Raw genomic sequence first — 16,068 nt, 5'->3', positions numbered from 1 at the left:
GGAGGGGGGCCAGGCCGCCATAACGCAGCCCCACCCCCCACCCACTGGCCCCGCCCCTCAAGGCCCTAGTGTCTTATGAGGTGCGATGTAATGGGATAGGGGGTCGACAAGGAGGTAAAGTGGGGGCTGTCCTCATGTGGCCAGCTTCCTGACTGGCCCTGAAACTTACCCCCATCACTGTCCCCACCTGGCCAACAGGGAGTCAGGCCTACCGGCCCAGGGGCTGCACCCGAACACCCAAGGAGCCACCAGAGGACCCGAGACGGAGGCCCACCACCCATGCGGGAGCAGGCCAGGAGGACACCAACCCCCCGTGCACGGCAAGCCCCCAGCCAGGGGCCCGGAGCCGGGACATTATGGACCCACCCACGCCCGGGCGGCCAGCCCGACCAAGCAGGGGGCCCACCACCCCCAGACACCCAACATGCCCCCCCACCCCCATCCCCATCCCTCGGAGCACCCGGAGGCACGCCTGTCCCGAGATGCCACAGCAGGCACCGACCCGCCCCCCAGGGCCGGGCCCGGGCAGGCACGCCCCCCTGCCGGGGGACAGCACGGGCCCCAGGCCACCAGGCCCCAAAGCCCCAGACCCACCCGCACCAGCGAAGCAGCCCAGGCAGAGCCCAAGGGCCACCAACCCCCCCAGCCCCCCAGAGCACCCCCCCACACTGAGGAGGCAGAGGCCCCGCACCCCCCACCGGGTACCTGCGGCAACCGGAATCCACCGCCACCAGCCCAGAAGTCAGGGCGGCGAAGCCCTGACCCCCAGCGACACTATGTAATGAAGTTAATTATTAAGGTCCAGATATGTTCAAATTCTGTGAGTAGATTTTTTTGTACAGGCAGACATTTTCTCCATGGAGATGTGATCTCATAGAAGATTTTTATATTGAGTTATAGTTAGATTCTTTTTGGATTTCCAATTCATGAGGATAGTAGTTTTCTTGGCAATGCTTAGAGCTGCAAGGAGCATGTAGGATTTGTTAGTGTCCATATTGATGTTAGTAAGATCACCTAGCAAACAAAGTGAGGGGGAGGCAGGGATGGGGTGCCCTAGACATGTCGATAGGTCTTCACAAATCTTTTGCCAAAATATGTTGACCGGTGTACAAAGCCAAACAGCATGCATATACATATACGTATCTAATGGGCCACCCGTGCAGTTCAAACAGACGTTTCTATGTGTAAGGCCCATCTTGAACATCCTTTGTCCTGTGTAGTGTGTTCTGTGGAGAACCTTGTACTGTATGAGTTGTAAGTTGGCGCTTTGGGTCATTTTGAAGGTATTTGAACAAATTTGCATCCAAAAATTTGGGTCTGTGTTGATGGATAAATCTTTCTCCCATTTGGAGATTGGAAGAGAGACTGTTAGATCTGTTTTAAATAATAATAAATGAGAGCTTTAGAAAATCTGTTATTATTGGTGGCAACTCTAAGTTCAATTGGCTAAGGTTAAGCCTTGCCTGAATTATGGATTTAAGTTGAAGATATTCCAGAAATTTGTTCTTGTTAATACCATATAGTGCTACCAGCTCATTAAATGGAATGAAGTTACTGCCTTGGAGGATATGCTCCAGATGTCTTATCCCTTTATTGTACCATGTTGTGAAGTTTATTGTTTTTTTATTTTGCAGGATATCAGGATTGTTCCAGATGAGCGTATGTCTGCATGGCATGGGTGAAGACCTATTTATTTTAAGAAATTCCCACCAGGCTGTCAGAGAAGTGCTAATATTAATGCTCTTAAAGCAGCTATGTCCTTTGATAATGGGACTGATAAATGGCAGGTCAGCGATTTGGGTTTCTTTACAAAATGTCTGTTCAATATCTAACCATGCTTGATCTAGTGGACTTTTTGTAATCCATTTTAAGATATATTGTAGTCTATTGGCAAGGTAGTAGTAATTATAAAAATCTGGTAGCTCCAAACCACCGTGATCTTGATCACCGTGAGCCTTTTGAAGAGTTTTTAAACTTATACGTGGTGGTTTAGTTTTCCATAGAAATTTGGAAATGCTCGAGTCTAATGATTTGAACCAAGTGAAGGGGGGTTGAGATAGAACCATTGAGAAGGTATAATTTATTTTTGGCAGGACCATTATATTTTAACTGTTCCCATAAGCGATATGGCAGATTCCTCCACCGAGTGAGATCATCCTCTATTGTTTTAAGTAGGGGAATGTGATTTAGCCGTGTCAGGTCAGACAGCCTGGCGGAAATGTTGATACCTAAGTATCTAATGTTTCCCGATTGTAGTGGGGCGGTTGACCCACTCTTGAAGTTAGAGTTTATAGGTAGGAATGTCGATTTGTTCCAATTAATAGAATAGTCTGAAATAGAAGAAAATTGAAGAAAAAAGTGCTGTTGTCTCAGAGAGAGAGGCTTGTGCATTTTGAAGGAAAAGTAGTACATCATCAACATAAAGGCTTATCTTATGGTTCAACATTTGCTGTTCGAATCCCTTTGATATTATTATTTTGCTGAATTGCAGCTGCGAGTGGTTCGATAAATATGGCAAAAAGGGATGGAGACAGTGGGCAACCCTGCCTGGTGCCCCTTTGGAGATTGAAGCTTGGAGAAGTTTGGTCATTTGTTCTGACACAAGCACTGGGTGAACTGTATAATATTTTGATCCAGAATAGAAAGTTGTCTCCGAACCCAAATTTTTGTAATGCAGCGAAGAGAAATTTCCAATTCACCCGGTCAAAAGCTTTTTCAGCATCTAATGAGACTATTATGGCTTCCTTATTCTGAATGTTACAGTAGTCTATTAAATTGATTAGTCTGCGTGTGTTATTTGTAGAGTGTCTGCCCTTGATAAACCCCATTTGGTCAGGATGTATTATGTGAGGTGTTATTTTTTCAATTCTTCTAGCCAGCGCTTTGCAAATGATTTTTAAATCTGCATTTATAGGTGATATAGGACGATAGCTAGATGGGAGTAATGGGTCTTTATCTGGTTTAAGGAGGAGGCTAATGTTTGCACGGTTCATGTTAGGGAGGAGTATGGAAGTTTCCTTAATTTCGGCAACCATTCTGTTGAAAATTGGTGCGAGCATTGGCCAGAATTCTTTGTAGAATTCTGCCGGAAAACCATCGGGTCCTGGGGCTTTCTTGTTCGGCATATGCTGGAGGGCTTCATGAAGTTCCTCTATTGAAATAGGTGACTCCAAAGCCATGATCTGTTCATTATTTAATTGTGGTAGTTCAACTGCACTTAAAAAAGCGTTTGCTAGAGTTTAAGTTTTTGTAAAAATCCCTAAATGTGTTATTTATTTCTTCTGGGACACGGGTTGTTTTCCCAGCAGAGTTCTTCATTGAGGAAATTGTTACTTTTTCTTTATTCTGTTTTAGTTGGTTTGCTAAGAGTCTACTGGATTTGTTGCTGTGTTCAAAGTTCTCCAGGAGCAATCTCTGTAGCTGAAATTGTGTTTTTCTGTCAAGTAATTCATTTAGTTTCAGTTTTAATTTTCTCAATTCACTGTCTCCAAAGCTTTAATTTGCTGTTCTAATTCTATTTCAAGAGCTTTCTCCTTTTTTTTCTTGTATGCGGAGTAAGAAATTATTTTACCTCGCATGACTGCTTTTGCCGCCTCCCAAAGAACACAGGGGGAGATGTCAGGCAGGTCATTTGTTTCTTTTTTAAACAATTTAATAAAGTCTGGGTCCTTAAGCAATGATGTATTAAATTTCCAATGTCTAGATGGTGGTGTGACTGTTTTCTTAGTGATTGTCAGAGAGTGACTGGAGCGTGGTCGCTGATGGTGATAGGGTGAATCTGTGTGTCAGAGATGTCCATCATAATTGAGTTACTTGTTAAAAAGTAGTCTAAACGGGAATAAGAGTGGTGGACTGGTGAGAAGAAGGTGTATTTGAGTGTGGGGTGACAACAGCGCCAGCATCGCAGAGACCACAATCACTCATGTATTGTTTTATTATATCACTTGATTGCCAGTGGCAATAACTACCTGCTCTGCTAAGTCTGTCTAATTCTGGATTGAGTACCATGTTGAAGTCCCCTCCCACTATAAGTGTTGTGTCTGAGTGTGCTGAAAGTGCAGTGAAAAAGCTGTGGAAGAAGGAGGGGTCATCAACATTTGGACCATATATATTGGCAATGCATAACTCTGTATTATGTGTCGATATATTGATTATTATAAATCGTCCTTCTGGGTCAGTGTTATTGCAAGTGAAATTAATTTTTTTACTAATTAAAATAGCTATGCCTCTTTGTTTGGTATTATAGCTAGCTAAGTATGTGTGAGGAAACTGTGATGAACTAAGTTTATGATGTCCTACTTTGGATGTGTGAGTCTTCTGCAGTAGAACAATGTCTGCCTGAAGGTTATTAAGGTGTTCAAAAATTTTGAGTTGTTTTTCATGTGATCCAACTCCACGCACATTCCAAGTGACAAACCGTAACGTGTTCATATCTAAACTAACTTATTGAGTGTAAATTGTAATTTAAATAAGTGGAGGTGTGCGTGTGTATGTGTGTGTGCATGTGTGTGTGTGTGTGTGTGTTAGATATGTGCAGCTGCCTTTCTGAGGAACATGCATAAACAAGTTGTTGTATATTTGTTTTCTTGTATGTGTGCGTGTGTATGTCTGTGACAACTTTATCTTTGTAAAATATGTAGTTGGACTGAGCATCATTGAAACACGATGGATTTAAGCATAAGTGGTGACACATTACAACAACTACAACAGGAAACAAAACAAACAGAACAGGTAACACAAATATACAGATTAACAGTCTGGAAGGAAAACAGTACATTATGAGACGTGCACTGTGATTTTAGTTAATAAAGGCCCAAAAGGAAATTAGTGGAGGAATTGTTCTGTGTTCTGTATTACCTTACTCGGAGACTACCTTTAAGTGTGGTAGAGGACGTGCATTCAGTAGAGCCAAGGAGTGACTTCTGGATCACGGAACAGCTGTCCATTAACGTAGAGTTTGTCCACAGTGATGATAGCCCGGGATCCTCCGTCGATAAATTTTTCTCTGATTGGGAACAGGCATCTGCGGCGCTCCAGGATTTCCTTGGGGAATTGATCGTTCACGCTGAAGTCCGTTCCTCTCAGCTCCCTGCCTCGGCTCTTCACCAGATCCTTTTGCTTGAAGTGTTCAAACTTCGCAACAATGGGTCTCGGGCGCCGGCCGTCTGGTCTCTTCCCTCCAAGGCGGTGGATCCGATGGAAGGTGATGTTCTTCACAGTGTCCGTTGGGAGTTTCAGCTGTTTCTGGAGAAACTCCTTGATGGACGCTTCGGGATATTTCGCCTACTTTTGCTGACTTGAACAGACTTCTCCGAGGAAGTCCAGGTCGTCGCTTCGCTCCAGTGGAGGCCTGCTGCGCGTCTTCCAGACAAGGTGACCCACTGAAAGGCGGCGGTGGTAGGGCTGATGGAGTCAGTGTGCAGCGGTCTTTAACTGGCCTCGGTGTTCGCCTCAGCGAACCGGTAAAAGTCTTTAAACAAAGTCTTTGAGGGCAAGCGACGGATGCTGACAGTTTGTACAGCAGGTGTTGCTTCTAGATCCGTGGCAGAGTTGATGGCTGATTGAAGAAGGTCCTTTTTCAATTAAACTCGCAAAAATATTCAAAAGTAGTCTTGCTGGCCTGACGAAGTTACTTTAGACTATTACCTCGAGCCTATTTGAAGTGAAATATATGGTGTTTAGAAAAACGTCAAAGAAACTAAAAAAGAAGAAGAGGCTTCGAAAAACTTAAAGTTCAGCAAAGCTCTGATGAGCAGTCGCGGCTCCTTTTGTAAAAATTTTAGAACAAAGGGAAAGGTACGAGCGAGGATACATGGGAGGCGTCGCGGTAAAAGGAAAAGTAGAAAAGAAAGAAGCTCTGAGCTGAGAGCTCACTAAGATTTATCTCTGAATTTGGGGTTCGAATGGAAGGCGGGGTAGCGAACTTTCGTGCCAAACAATCGTACATCTGGCATTAGTTTCTAAAAGATTTAATGTAATTTAGGGGACATTTATTTCTCTGTACTTTATCACGAATTACGCGATCTAACCTGTTGTGTGTAAAGTCACATCACCACTATAGTCTCATCACAGTAATTTCAAATACATGTTAGGAGACCTAAAGGCAATTTATAAAATAACACATGACTCTGAAGATCCTTGGCTCATTTCTGTTAAATGACCACAAATAACATAAAATTATCCCATGGATTCAAATGAACAATGAACAATTCATCTACAATGAATGCAAAATAAGATATAACTACAAAGTTGGTTACGAGATTACTGATAAGTAAGGCCACAAGATGGCAGTATGGCTCCATCACAAAAAGGGAATGAAACATGCTTTTACCTAACTCATTCAAATTAAATGATAAAAGAATGGGAGTTGGTCCAACTGATTTATCAAAGCACAGAGACAAACTCTTACCTACAAAGAGAAAGATTAGGGAATTAAGTTAAACTTAACTCACAACCTTGGTTCAAGTGATTCCGTCAGATGTTATGCACACAAGAATGCGTAATGAATTTACAACATGTCCTGCCTGTCTCAGCAGGGGGAAAATGAGGTACTGAGAGTGGAGGACTTCTGTTTGTTTGTATGGATTGGGACAGAAAGGGAGAGACAGAGAAAGAGTGTGTGTGTGAGGGACAAGTATACAGGGGGTTAAATTTCAGGATGAAGATCATCATCTACTCCTGTTGTCCTTCCCAAATTCTTGGTAGAAGTTTGTCTCCAGTCCTTCACGCCAAACTTCAGTCCTTGTGTCAAGGAGAGGTGATGAACAACTGTTACTTTGCATGCCTAAGTGACCCCAGGAAGTCATTTAGATGTCTTACATCCTGTTATGTACTAGATGAGGCCTCAGGAATGCCTGTCTCTCACAGCATCTTGCAATGTAAAGTGTCAAGTACTGACACTTTTTGTGGCTTAAAAGCAGAACGTGTTTGCAGATGTCCACAGGGAGTCTCAGTAAAGTTAATTAAGAACCCTCCTTTAAATGCTCTTGGTTCGTAAAACAGTGTCTCTTGACATGTCACCCACTTGCATAGGAGGAGTCGAGCTCTGGAGTTTTCCCAAAGGGGAAAATGAAAAGACCATGCCAAGGCAGTCTACTACCGTTTCCAGCTCCTTCTGGGGGACTCTGAGACGTTCCCAGGGCCAGATGAGACATGTTATCCTTTCAGTGTGTTCTGGGTCTGCCTCCTACCAGTTTGACGTGCCTAGAACACCTCTAACGGGAGGTGCGCAGGAGGATCCTGATCTGATGCCCGAACCACCTCCACTGTCCCCTTTTGACGTGAAGGAGCAGCAGCTCTACACCAAGCTAAATTCAGATGTCTGAGCTCCTCACCCAATCTCTACAGCTAAGCCCAGACACCCTATGGAGAACACTCATTTCAGCCGCTTGTATCCGCAATCTAATTTTTTCGGTCACTACCCAGAGCTCATGACCATAGGTGAGGGTCGGAACATTTTCTTCAGTTTGTCCGGGGTCGGGTTGTGGGGGCAGCAGCCTAAGCAGGGAAGCCTGGACTTCCCACTCCCCGGCCACTTCGTCCAGCTCTTCCCGGGGGATCCTGGGGTGTTCCCAGGCCAGCTGAGAGACATAGTCTCTCCAGCGTGTCCTGGGTCTTCCATGGGGTCTCCTACTGGTGGGACATGACGTGCCCTGAAAACCTCACCAGGGAGGCATCCGGGAGGCATCGTAATTAGATGCCTGAGCCACCTCATCTTGCTCTTCTTAACGCGGAGGAGCAGCGGCTCTACTCTGACAACCGAGCTTCTCACCCTATCTCTAAGGGAGAGCCCAGCGACCCAACGGAGGAAGCACATTTCGGCCGCTTGTACCCCAGATCTTGTTCTTTCGGTCACTACCCAAAGCTCGTGACAACCCAAAGCTCCGCATTACTGCAGACGCTGCACCAATCCACCCACTTGGGGCAGGATCTCCTCCCCGATCTGGAGAGGGCACTTCACCCTTTTCCGGCTTAGAATCATGGCCTCGTATTTGGAGGTGCTGATTCTCATCCCATAGACAAACTAATAAATCAAAAGTTTTGCCTTTCAGCTCAGCTTCCTCTTCACCATGACAGTCTGACACAGTACCAGCATAGCTGCATAACTATTTATTTATTTATCCTTTATTTAGCAAGGAAGGTCCCATTGAGATACAAAATCTTCAAGAAAGTACTGGTCAAGATGGCAGCATTATCAGTTACAACAGTACGAGAAAAAAGCCTATGTCATATAATAAAACACATACATTACATAATAGCAACACAAATGAAGATAGTGAGAGAAAAAGGGATATACAAGCCATGCCAGTGACATCCATACACGTTAGACCCAGGTCAAGGGCTATGTCAGGCAGTAACATGTGTCCCTCAAGGCAGTTAAATGACCTTAAAAAATGTTCAAGGGAGGGAGAGTTGCTAAGGTAAGAACAATTTGGAGCCCATTTAGCCCATTCTAACTTGTCCAACCTGTGTGGTGTCGCTCTGTCCATGCTTTCGGTGTATGAACATGATGCCAAAAGCCACCTTCCATGTCCAACCGTACACATGTGCATGAAATACTGAAGGACAGCGTCAAGTAATAATGCTGCCAGTAACCATATAGTATAAGGAGTGCAATTGCGCTTATAGGGTGGAAGATGGGAAGGTGGATGGGTACAAACTAACCAACCTTCGTGCGGGAATTTGGCGTTTGCTTCCTGTGTAGATGTCTGTGTGTATGGTGTGTATATGTGTGTGTGTGTTTCTACACTACCACCACACTACCACTTTACATAATCCTCTGTGTTTATTTATTTTTATATATTTATTTAACAGGGACATAGCATAACAATGAACATCAGTATAGCACAACTGCTAATTTACATCTGTACTCCTTTGGCAGGTAACAAACAGAAGAAATAAGAAGAGAAAGAAAAGAAAAAGAACAAAGCGACTTTGTTGCCTAATCCCAACCATCATGACAGGTCTTGGCTGTTGTGTAAACACCAGGACCATGCTGCTTTTTGCATGCTGTGAGATCATGGTAACGGGCTGCGTCATCACATCATGACGTCATCCCACCATGTGCATTTGTTAGCACTGCCCTAACAGCATCCCTGCATGTAAACAACTGACGTGGAAAGATAACTAACATTGTCATACATAGACGCAGAGGGTCTGACAGAATGGAACCACGTGACAAGTTCGGAGGGAGAACATGTTGGCTCTTTCCATTCCCAGGGTGCATAAGAAGAGAAGGAAGTTCTATCAAGCTCTGCCTGGGTTGTGTGAACTTAGATTTCTGTCAAGCGCCGATTATTATCCACTATATTTTGTTGTTTGCTAATGCTGCCTTTTTAAATGTATATATGTTAACTCTGGTCCTCTGCCCCTCTGTAGGGTTTCCTGGTGGCAGCCAGAGGGTGCACAAGGGACCCATGTGGTGTAGCACCTGGGTTTGTAGTGTGGTGGTAACTGGGTGTGGTCAAATTGGATTGAGTGCTCCATTGTGGTTGTATACTGTGCCATCAAGCCATATGTCCACATATTTTTAAGAAGTGACTTTTTCAATACATGTACCATTGAGTGTCAAAATAGTGGGACAAGGTGTCTTTGAAGAAGTAAATGTCATATTAAATTTGGTCTTTTTTTAAAATTTAGCAGCTGCAGAGATTGACAGGCATCCTGAGCTCTATGGCTTGATACAAAAAGGGTGCCGCTGTATAAATGACTGTGTCATCCGCATGCATATGTATCTTTACTGGGTTTATTCTATTATCAAGGTCAATTTCAAAAATAAACTCAAACTGTCATGAACTAAAACTCAAACTGTCATGAACAAGTAACCACAAGAGGAACTCAAATGCAGGACACAGAAGACCAGTCCTCAAAGGCAAAAATCAGGGTTTAATCAGTCCAAGGTTTGGTACAAGGCAATCAACACAGGCAGAGGTATCCAAAACGTGAGGTAAAAAGCAAAGTCAAAAAACTATTGAGGTTGATACGAGAAGGCTATGAATACAAAAGAATGCTGGAACAAGACTATGAGGTACAATGAACTGGTGACGAGACAGTGAGAGACATGAGGTTAAATACAAGAGGTAATAAGGGTGATGGGAAACAGGTGGGGATGAACAATCAGGAGGCAGGTGTGACAAGACGGGGGCAGGGCAGACAGGAACACAGCTGAAACAGAGACAGGAGTTAGTGATTTCAAAGTAAAACAAACAGGAAACACAAGACATGAAATTAAATGAACAAAATAAAGATAACTTGACCATGATCATGACACAAACCTGTGGAACACCTTGTTGACTGTATGTGAACCTGAGGTATAGCATTCATCAAAGAAACACTGAGTTCTTTCAGAATGATAATTCTTAAACCAATTCGGCGCTATTTTGCAAAGGCCTATAAAGTAAAAGCAGGTTGTGGTCTACAGAGTCCAAGGCTTTTGACAAATCAGCAAATCTGACAAGCGCTGTTTACTATGATTTAATAATATCATTCGTAATTAGGTGCAGTTATAGTGCTAAGACCTGATCTCAAATCTGACTGAGATTCACTGAGAATATTATTAGCAGATAAAAACTAATAAAAAATGAATAATAAAGCCTATTTCAAGAGCACGTTTATGTCAGGATTTGAGGTTTCTGTCCATCACTTCTTGTTTTATTTTGTATTCTCCCTTTTACCTGTGTTGTCTCTGAGTTCACTTCCTCCCTTTGTTTCCCCACCACTGGTGATTACCCTCATTTGCCTCACCTGTGTCTCGTTCTGCCCCTCCCTTGTGTGTGTATAAACCAAGCTCTCCCTTCCCTCTGTGCCAGTTCGTCTTGTCTTCCCTGTGAGCAAATGTCCCAGCATTTTTGAACATTGAATCCTTGTGTATGACCTTCGTGACCAATTTCCAGACCTGTGAGCTTTGCCTGATCCCTTTGTACTGTTGCTGTGAGTATTTGATTCCTGTGTACCGACTTTGGACTGCTATAAAGACCACTTTTCTGCCTAATCCTCTGAGTGGACTATGTTTCTGTGTAATCCTCTGAGTGCTGCTGTATTACTGTGTCCACCTGTCTGTGAGTTCGTGACAGTTTAGTGTTTAGTGCATCATTGGGTGTTTAATATGAATATTCAATGATTTGTTGTTTTTTTTCCCCCATAAAGTTAAAATGTTTGCAGGTCGTTCTGTGTGACACCATGGGGCAGAAATATACAACATTTTTTGCTGACACTAGATATCAAAATAAAGTCGGTGTCGTATTAAGTTACTGTGAGCTTTAAATGTACCATTTCGAAGCAGAAGAAAGACAATAATGTTATCTCAGAGCCTGATCAGATCAGATCTGTCACCTCCAGGCTGCTGTATTGTGTCCTCAAACTGTCTGTATCAAAGAGCAGTGTGACAGTCGAGAGTGCTGACTCCACAGCAAAATCAGGGGATCAAAATGTCCCTAGAAGTACACTGCACACTGACTGGAAAAAAAACCCCAAAACATCTGCTCAGTTGACTTAGTGGTCTCTGACTGATGATTAAGTTCTCTGGCTTTCAAAGGGCAGCCCTGAGTGTGTTATTAATGCACTACTGTTGGGTGTATAAAGTTCTGCACAGGTTTAAAACTCAGACCTGACCCAACACAATGAACATAACACATAAGATACTGTCCCATTTGAAACCCAGCCTTCATCTAAAAGTTGAAGCTAGAGTGTTAACTTGCCAGGCTAAAGCTCTACATTGGTTACACTGTTTTGCAAGTTTGGAGTGTTCTGCCAACCTCACTGAAAACACCAGTTTTGACTGTAGTTGAGAGAAGACACACAGAGCCTGTCAGTTGTGTTTTTACCTGCAGAGAAAGCTGAGATACTCCTCATGTCTGGCCTGTGTCGTCCGCATCATAATGGTCTGGAATGTCTTGCGCTCAAGAGCCCAGATTTGAGACCATGATACAGCTGGAGAAGAATGAAACCATTAACAACTATGACTATTGCTTCATTACTGTAGAGCACAGCTATTCAATTACAAATTCAATTAACCCCTCCCTAAGCCCCGCCCCTTTATGATGGTCCATCAAGCTGTCAGAGCAAGCACGGAAGATGAAAAAAGTGATTTCAGAGAGAAGCAGACAAAGAGAGTCTACAATATGTGAAATATACAATATATCCAGGATGCCAACCTCAGTCAGCAGCAAAAACAGGTCAAAAAGATATTTTTTTAAAAACATAGTTCAAAAAATGAAATTAAAATCTGTACTTGATCCTGCTGCATCTTTTGGAATTGAAAGAGGAGTTTAGGAGTCTCATAGCCTGAGGGATAAAAATGTTGGAACAGCAGCAGATACTTTTTCCATATGGCAGCAATCTTGAGGTCTAAAAAAGACAAACTAGTTTGCTCTTTACGTTGATTTATTTACATATTGACAGTTCTCATCTGAGACAAAAAACACTTTAGTATACGCATAAAACCCACCCCCCAGGCAATCAGTTCATTGATTACTCATGTGATAATAAGAAGATGTCACTGCTGAGGTGCGCTTGTTTTATACGTCTTTTAAGCTGCAACAGATTCCTAGCTGATGAGGCAAACTCCAGTCAACTCATTGCAAGTCCAGCTCAAGAGGATAAAGCAGTTGTACTGGTCTTCTTATTGTAATCCTGGTAGGAAGCGTAACAAGATATGAGCGTACCTTTCCATCTTTCCATCAGCCCAAATAAACTTCCTTAATTCTTCCCATTTTCCAAAGATGTTTGCGTAGTTTATCCTTGTGCACTAAAACTACATCTCCAGGCTTTAACTCTGTGGACTTCTTTACAGGAAAGGAGTGGTGTGAAGATCATAACTCATGGACATATTCTTTAGTCCATTGAGTCCAAAATGTGTTCATTATGCGCTGTCTATAGTTCCATTTCCATGCGTTTGTCTTTGTTCTATGTTAGGGATAGCAGATGCTGCGTTGCCAGGTGAGGGGAGCACAGTAAGACCCTGCTGAATCAAAAAGTGCGATGGAGTCAGTGGTAAAGGCTCTTCGCTGCTGGTGTGGGTGAAGGTGATAGCACGGGAATTAACAGCTGCTTCTACTTCTGTCAGCACAGTTTCTATCTCCTTATACTTGAGGGAGGCTTTTCCAATCACTTTGCACAGGCAGGTTTTTACTGACCTAACCATTCTCTCCCACATGCCATCCCACCATGCAGCTCTTTCCGCAATGAACTTCAATGTGATTAATTTTTCAGAAAATAATTTCTGCAGTTCTTTTGATGAAAGGGAATCCCAGAGAACTTTTAACTCCTTCTGAGCTCGCTTGAATGTTTTTGCACTGTCCAAATAAATTATTTTACATATTCCTCGACGTGACACAAAACATCTGAAAGCTAGCAAAAACTTTTTATTTGTCATATCAGTCACTAATTCAAGATAAATCGCTCTGGTGACTGCACATGTGAAAAGGGCAATAAAAACCTTATCTTGATATTTAGTGAATAGAGGGCCGGCAAAATCCATTCCTGTGATTTCAAAGGAAGGTGCTTCCTCTGTGCGCTGCTCAGGTAATGGAGCTGAAATCTGCTGAGCCACTTTTACTTTGTATTTACGACAGATCAGACAAGCATTTACAACTCTTTTGTTAGGTGTCGTCCTTTAATGATCCAAAATTGCTTTCTCACTTGATGAAGAGTGTCCTGCAGACTGGAAGGCAGCACCTGTTGATGACATTTTTAACTATCAGTTCTGTCAATGTTGCATTTGCAGGAAGGATGACGGGATGTTTTTGTTCAAACTTTCCAGTCATTTGTAACCTGCCTCCCACTCTCAAGTGTCCTTTTTCATCCAAGAAAGGGCTTAAAGGTTTGATATTGGACTGTACATTTATTTCTTGGCCTCGTTTTAACTGAGCTATTTCTTCATGATTGTCATGGTGCCTGCCTGCCTGCCTCCTCCTCCCCCACTGCCAGTACTTTTCCACTCACCCTCCCTCTGCTCCACTCTACCTGCAAACCACGCCCACCTCCGCAGCCTGCTCACCTCACAGCTGCAACTCATCACCAATCAGTCCTGCATATAAGCCTCTCCAGCACACTCACTCACTGCCAGATTGTTCTTCTGCACTATGCGAGACTTTCCAGCGTTCTTCTGCCAGCTCTTCCGAAGCCGACTCTGCCTGTCCCTGACCAACTCTCCTCGCCTGTCTCCTCGTGTACCTACCTGCCTTCTGTCCCCGACCACGTGCTCTGTTTCGGCGTCTCGGAACTCTGACTGCTCTCCTGGTAATGTCTCCTCTGCTTGGCTTCGACAATCCTCCTGCTCTCTCCTCATCGGTACTGCTGCCATCGCGGACTGCTTTCCTGGTAACAGAACTCCTGCCTGCCCTCGACTATCCCTGTGCTTAACCGACGACGATTCCTCACCACGTGTTGTCGGTTCGACGAGCTACGGGGCTTCCTGCTCACCAGCTACAGCTGCTGCAAGATTCGTCTCCTCTCCTCGTGGGAATCCTAGAGACTGTGCTTGGGCTCTCAGCCCGAAGAACGAACTTTTCACATTGACTCTGAGCATATTGAACTTTAACTGTGTTGGTTTAAATAAAGTTTATTACCAACTGTCACTGAGCGTCAGAGTACTGCATTTGGGTCCTAAACACACCCGTTTCAATGATAACTTCTGTTCTGTTACATGGATCCAATAAAGCTCAGCTTCTGTGATCTTTTCAGCTGATAAAGCTCAAGTCAGTTTTTGTTTTTCTCTGGCATTGTGAATGAAGTGTTGGATCCAGGCAATTACATTTAACATTCTGTTGAGGTCACTGTGAATTTTCATCTCCAGTAATTTCCTTGGATTTTCAGAACTTGTCAAACTGGTTTCCACATTTCCACAACAGACAGATTTTCTTTTACATCGTCATCATTTTCATGTGTTTCAGTATTATTTTGACAGTAATTAATTTCTCTTTCTTTGAGCCACTCCGGGCCGTTCCACCACAGAGAGCTGTCGTTTAACTTGTTGACACTTATCCCTCTTGTTGCAACATCTGCAGGATTTTCTTTTCCGCTGCAATAACTCCATTGTGTTGGTTCTGTTCTGATTCTGATCACGCTGACTCTGTTCTCTTCAAAAAATTTCCACTGTTTGGCGGAGCTTTTTATCCAGTGTAAAGTTATCATTGTTGTCACTCTACATTTTTAATTGGCTCTTATTTATGTCAAGGTGTTTAAAGACATACTGACTGAGTCTAGCTCCAAATAGAGCTCAGAGCAGTTCTAGTCTGGGTAGCATATTTTTTAAGCAGCACTACTACTGTTTTAGCTGTTATAAGAGTCACTGTGCACTCACCATCTTCAGGGAGGATTTTCAGATAAGCAGCTCTGCAATATGCAATTTCACTTGCATCACTGAAGGCCTGCACTCCTTATTTAACAGGTGCATGTTGATCTGTGAGCGCTGCTTGGTACTATCTGGGGATATTTATTTTCCTGATGTTAGGCAATTCTGTGCACCACTGTTGCCAAAGGTGTAACATCCTCAGATAACTCATTGTCCCATTAAAGTCCACATTCCCACATTTGTTGGAAAAGGCATTTCACTCTGATCCAATCAGATTCCTTTCTCCTTTTACAATCAAAGATGCGCGCAGACGTTTGTAACATTCCCCTTTGTATTCCTTTTGATTTCCAGAAAATCCATTACGCTCCTCAAATTAAAGACAAAATCATCTTGTTCAGTTCTCCATGTCAGTCCAAGAACTTCCCTGCATCTTTTAAAATACTTTTTGCTTGCATGGAGAGGTCAGCTGCAGATCAAGATCAAGTCATCTACATACAAACATTCATCAAGTGTAGATGTCACAGTGGGATATTGTTGCTCATATTTTTCAAATGATGTTGAATTGTTGCTGCCAGAAGAAAGATACGGGGGGATGCGTGAAAAGGAACTCTGGTCATGCGCATGATTATTACATCAGTTTCTTCGTGGGGTTTTGGCAAGTCATTTAACCAGAGAAATCTTAAAGCATCCCTATCTTGTTCTCAAATAGAGATTTGCAAAAAGGCTTTGGTTATATCAGCCATAAATGCTACTCTATGCTGTTCAAACTTTAACAG

At 43.2% G+C, this 16,068-nt stretch overlaps 1 protein-coding gene across 1 annotated transcript in view; it reads right to left on the bottom strand.

Annotated features, from left to right (window-relative positions):
* Positions 1 to 16,068, bottom strand: part of LOC121954433 (cGMP-dependent protein kinase 2) — a gene marked incomplete at its 5' end in the record, with an annotated part of 72,740 nt that overhangs the window by 29,801 nt on the left and 26,871 nt on the right. Inside the window, one exon of the mRNA XM_042501930.1 lies at positions 11,823 to 11,928. Within this exon, the coding sequence (XP_042357864.1) occupies positions 11,823 to 11,928 (106 nt within the window). The remainder of the gene's footprint in view (positions 1 to 11,822; positions 11,929 to 16,068) is intronic.

This window comes from Plectropomus leopardus, chromosome 15 (genome assembly GCF_008729295.1).
Source record: "Plectropomus leopardus isolate mb chromosome 15, YSFRI_Pleo_2.0, whole genome shotgun sequence".
Lineage (NCBI taxonomy): Eukaryota > Metazoa > Chordata > Actinopteri > Perciformes > Serranidae > Plectropomus > Plectropomus leopardus.
This window is presented reverse-complemented; position numbering and strand designations above follow the sequence as displayed.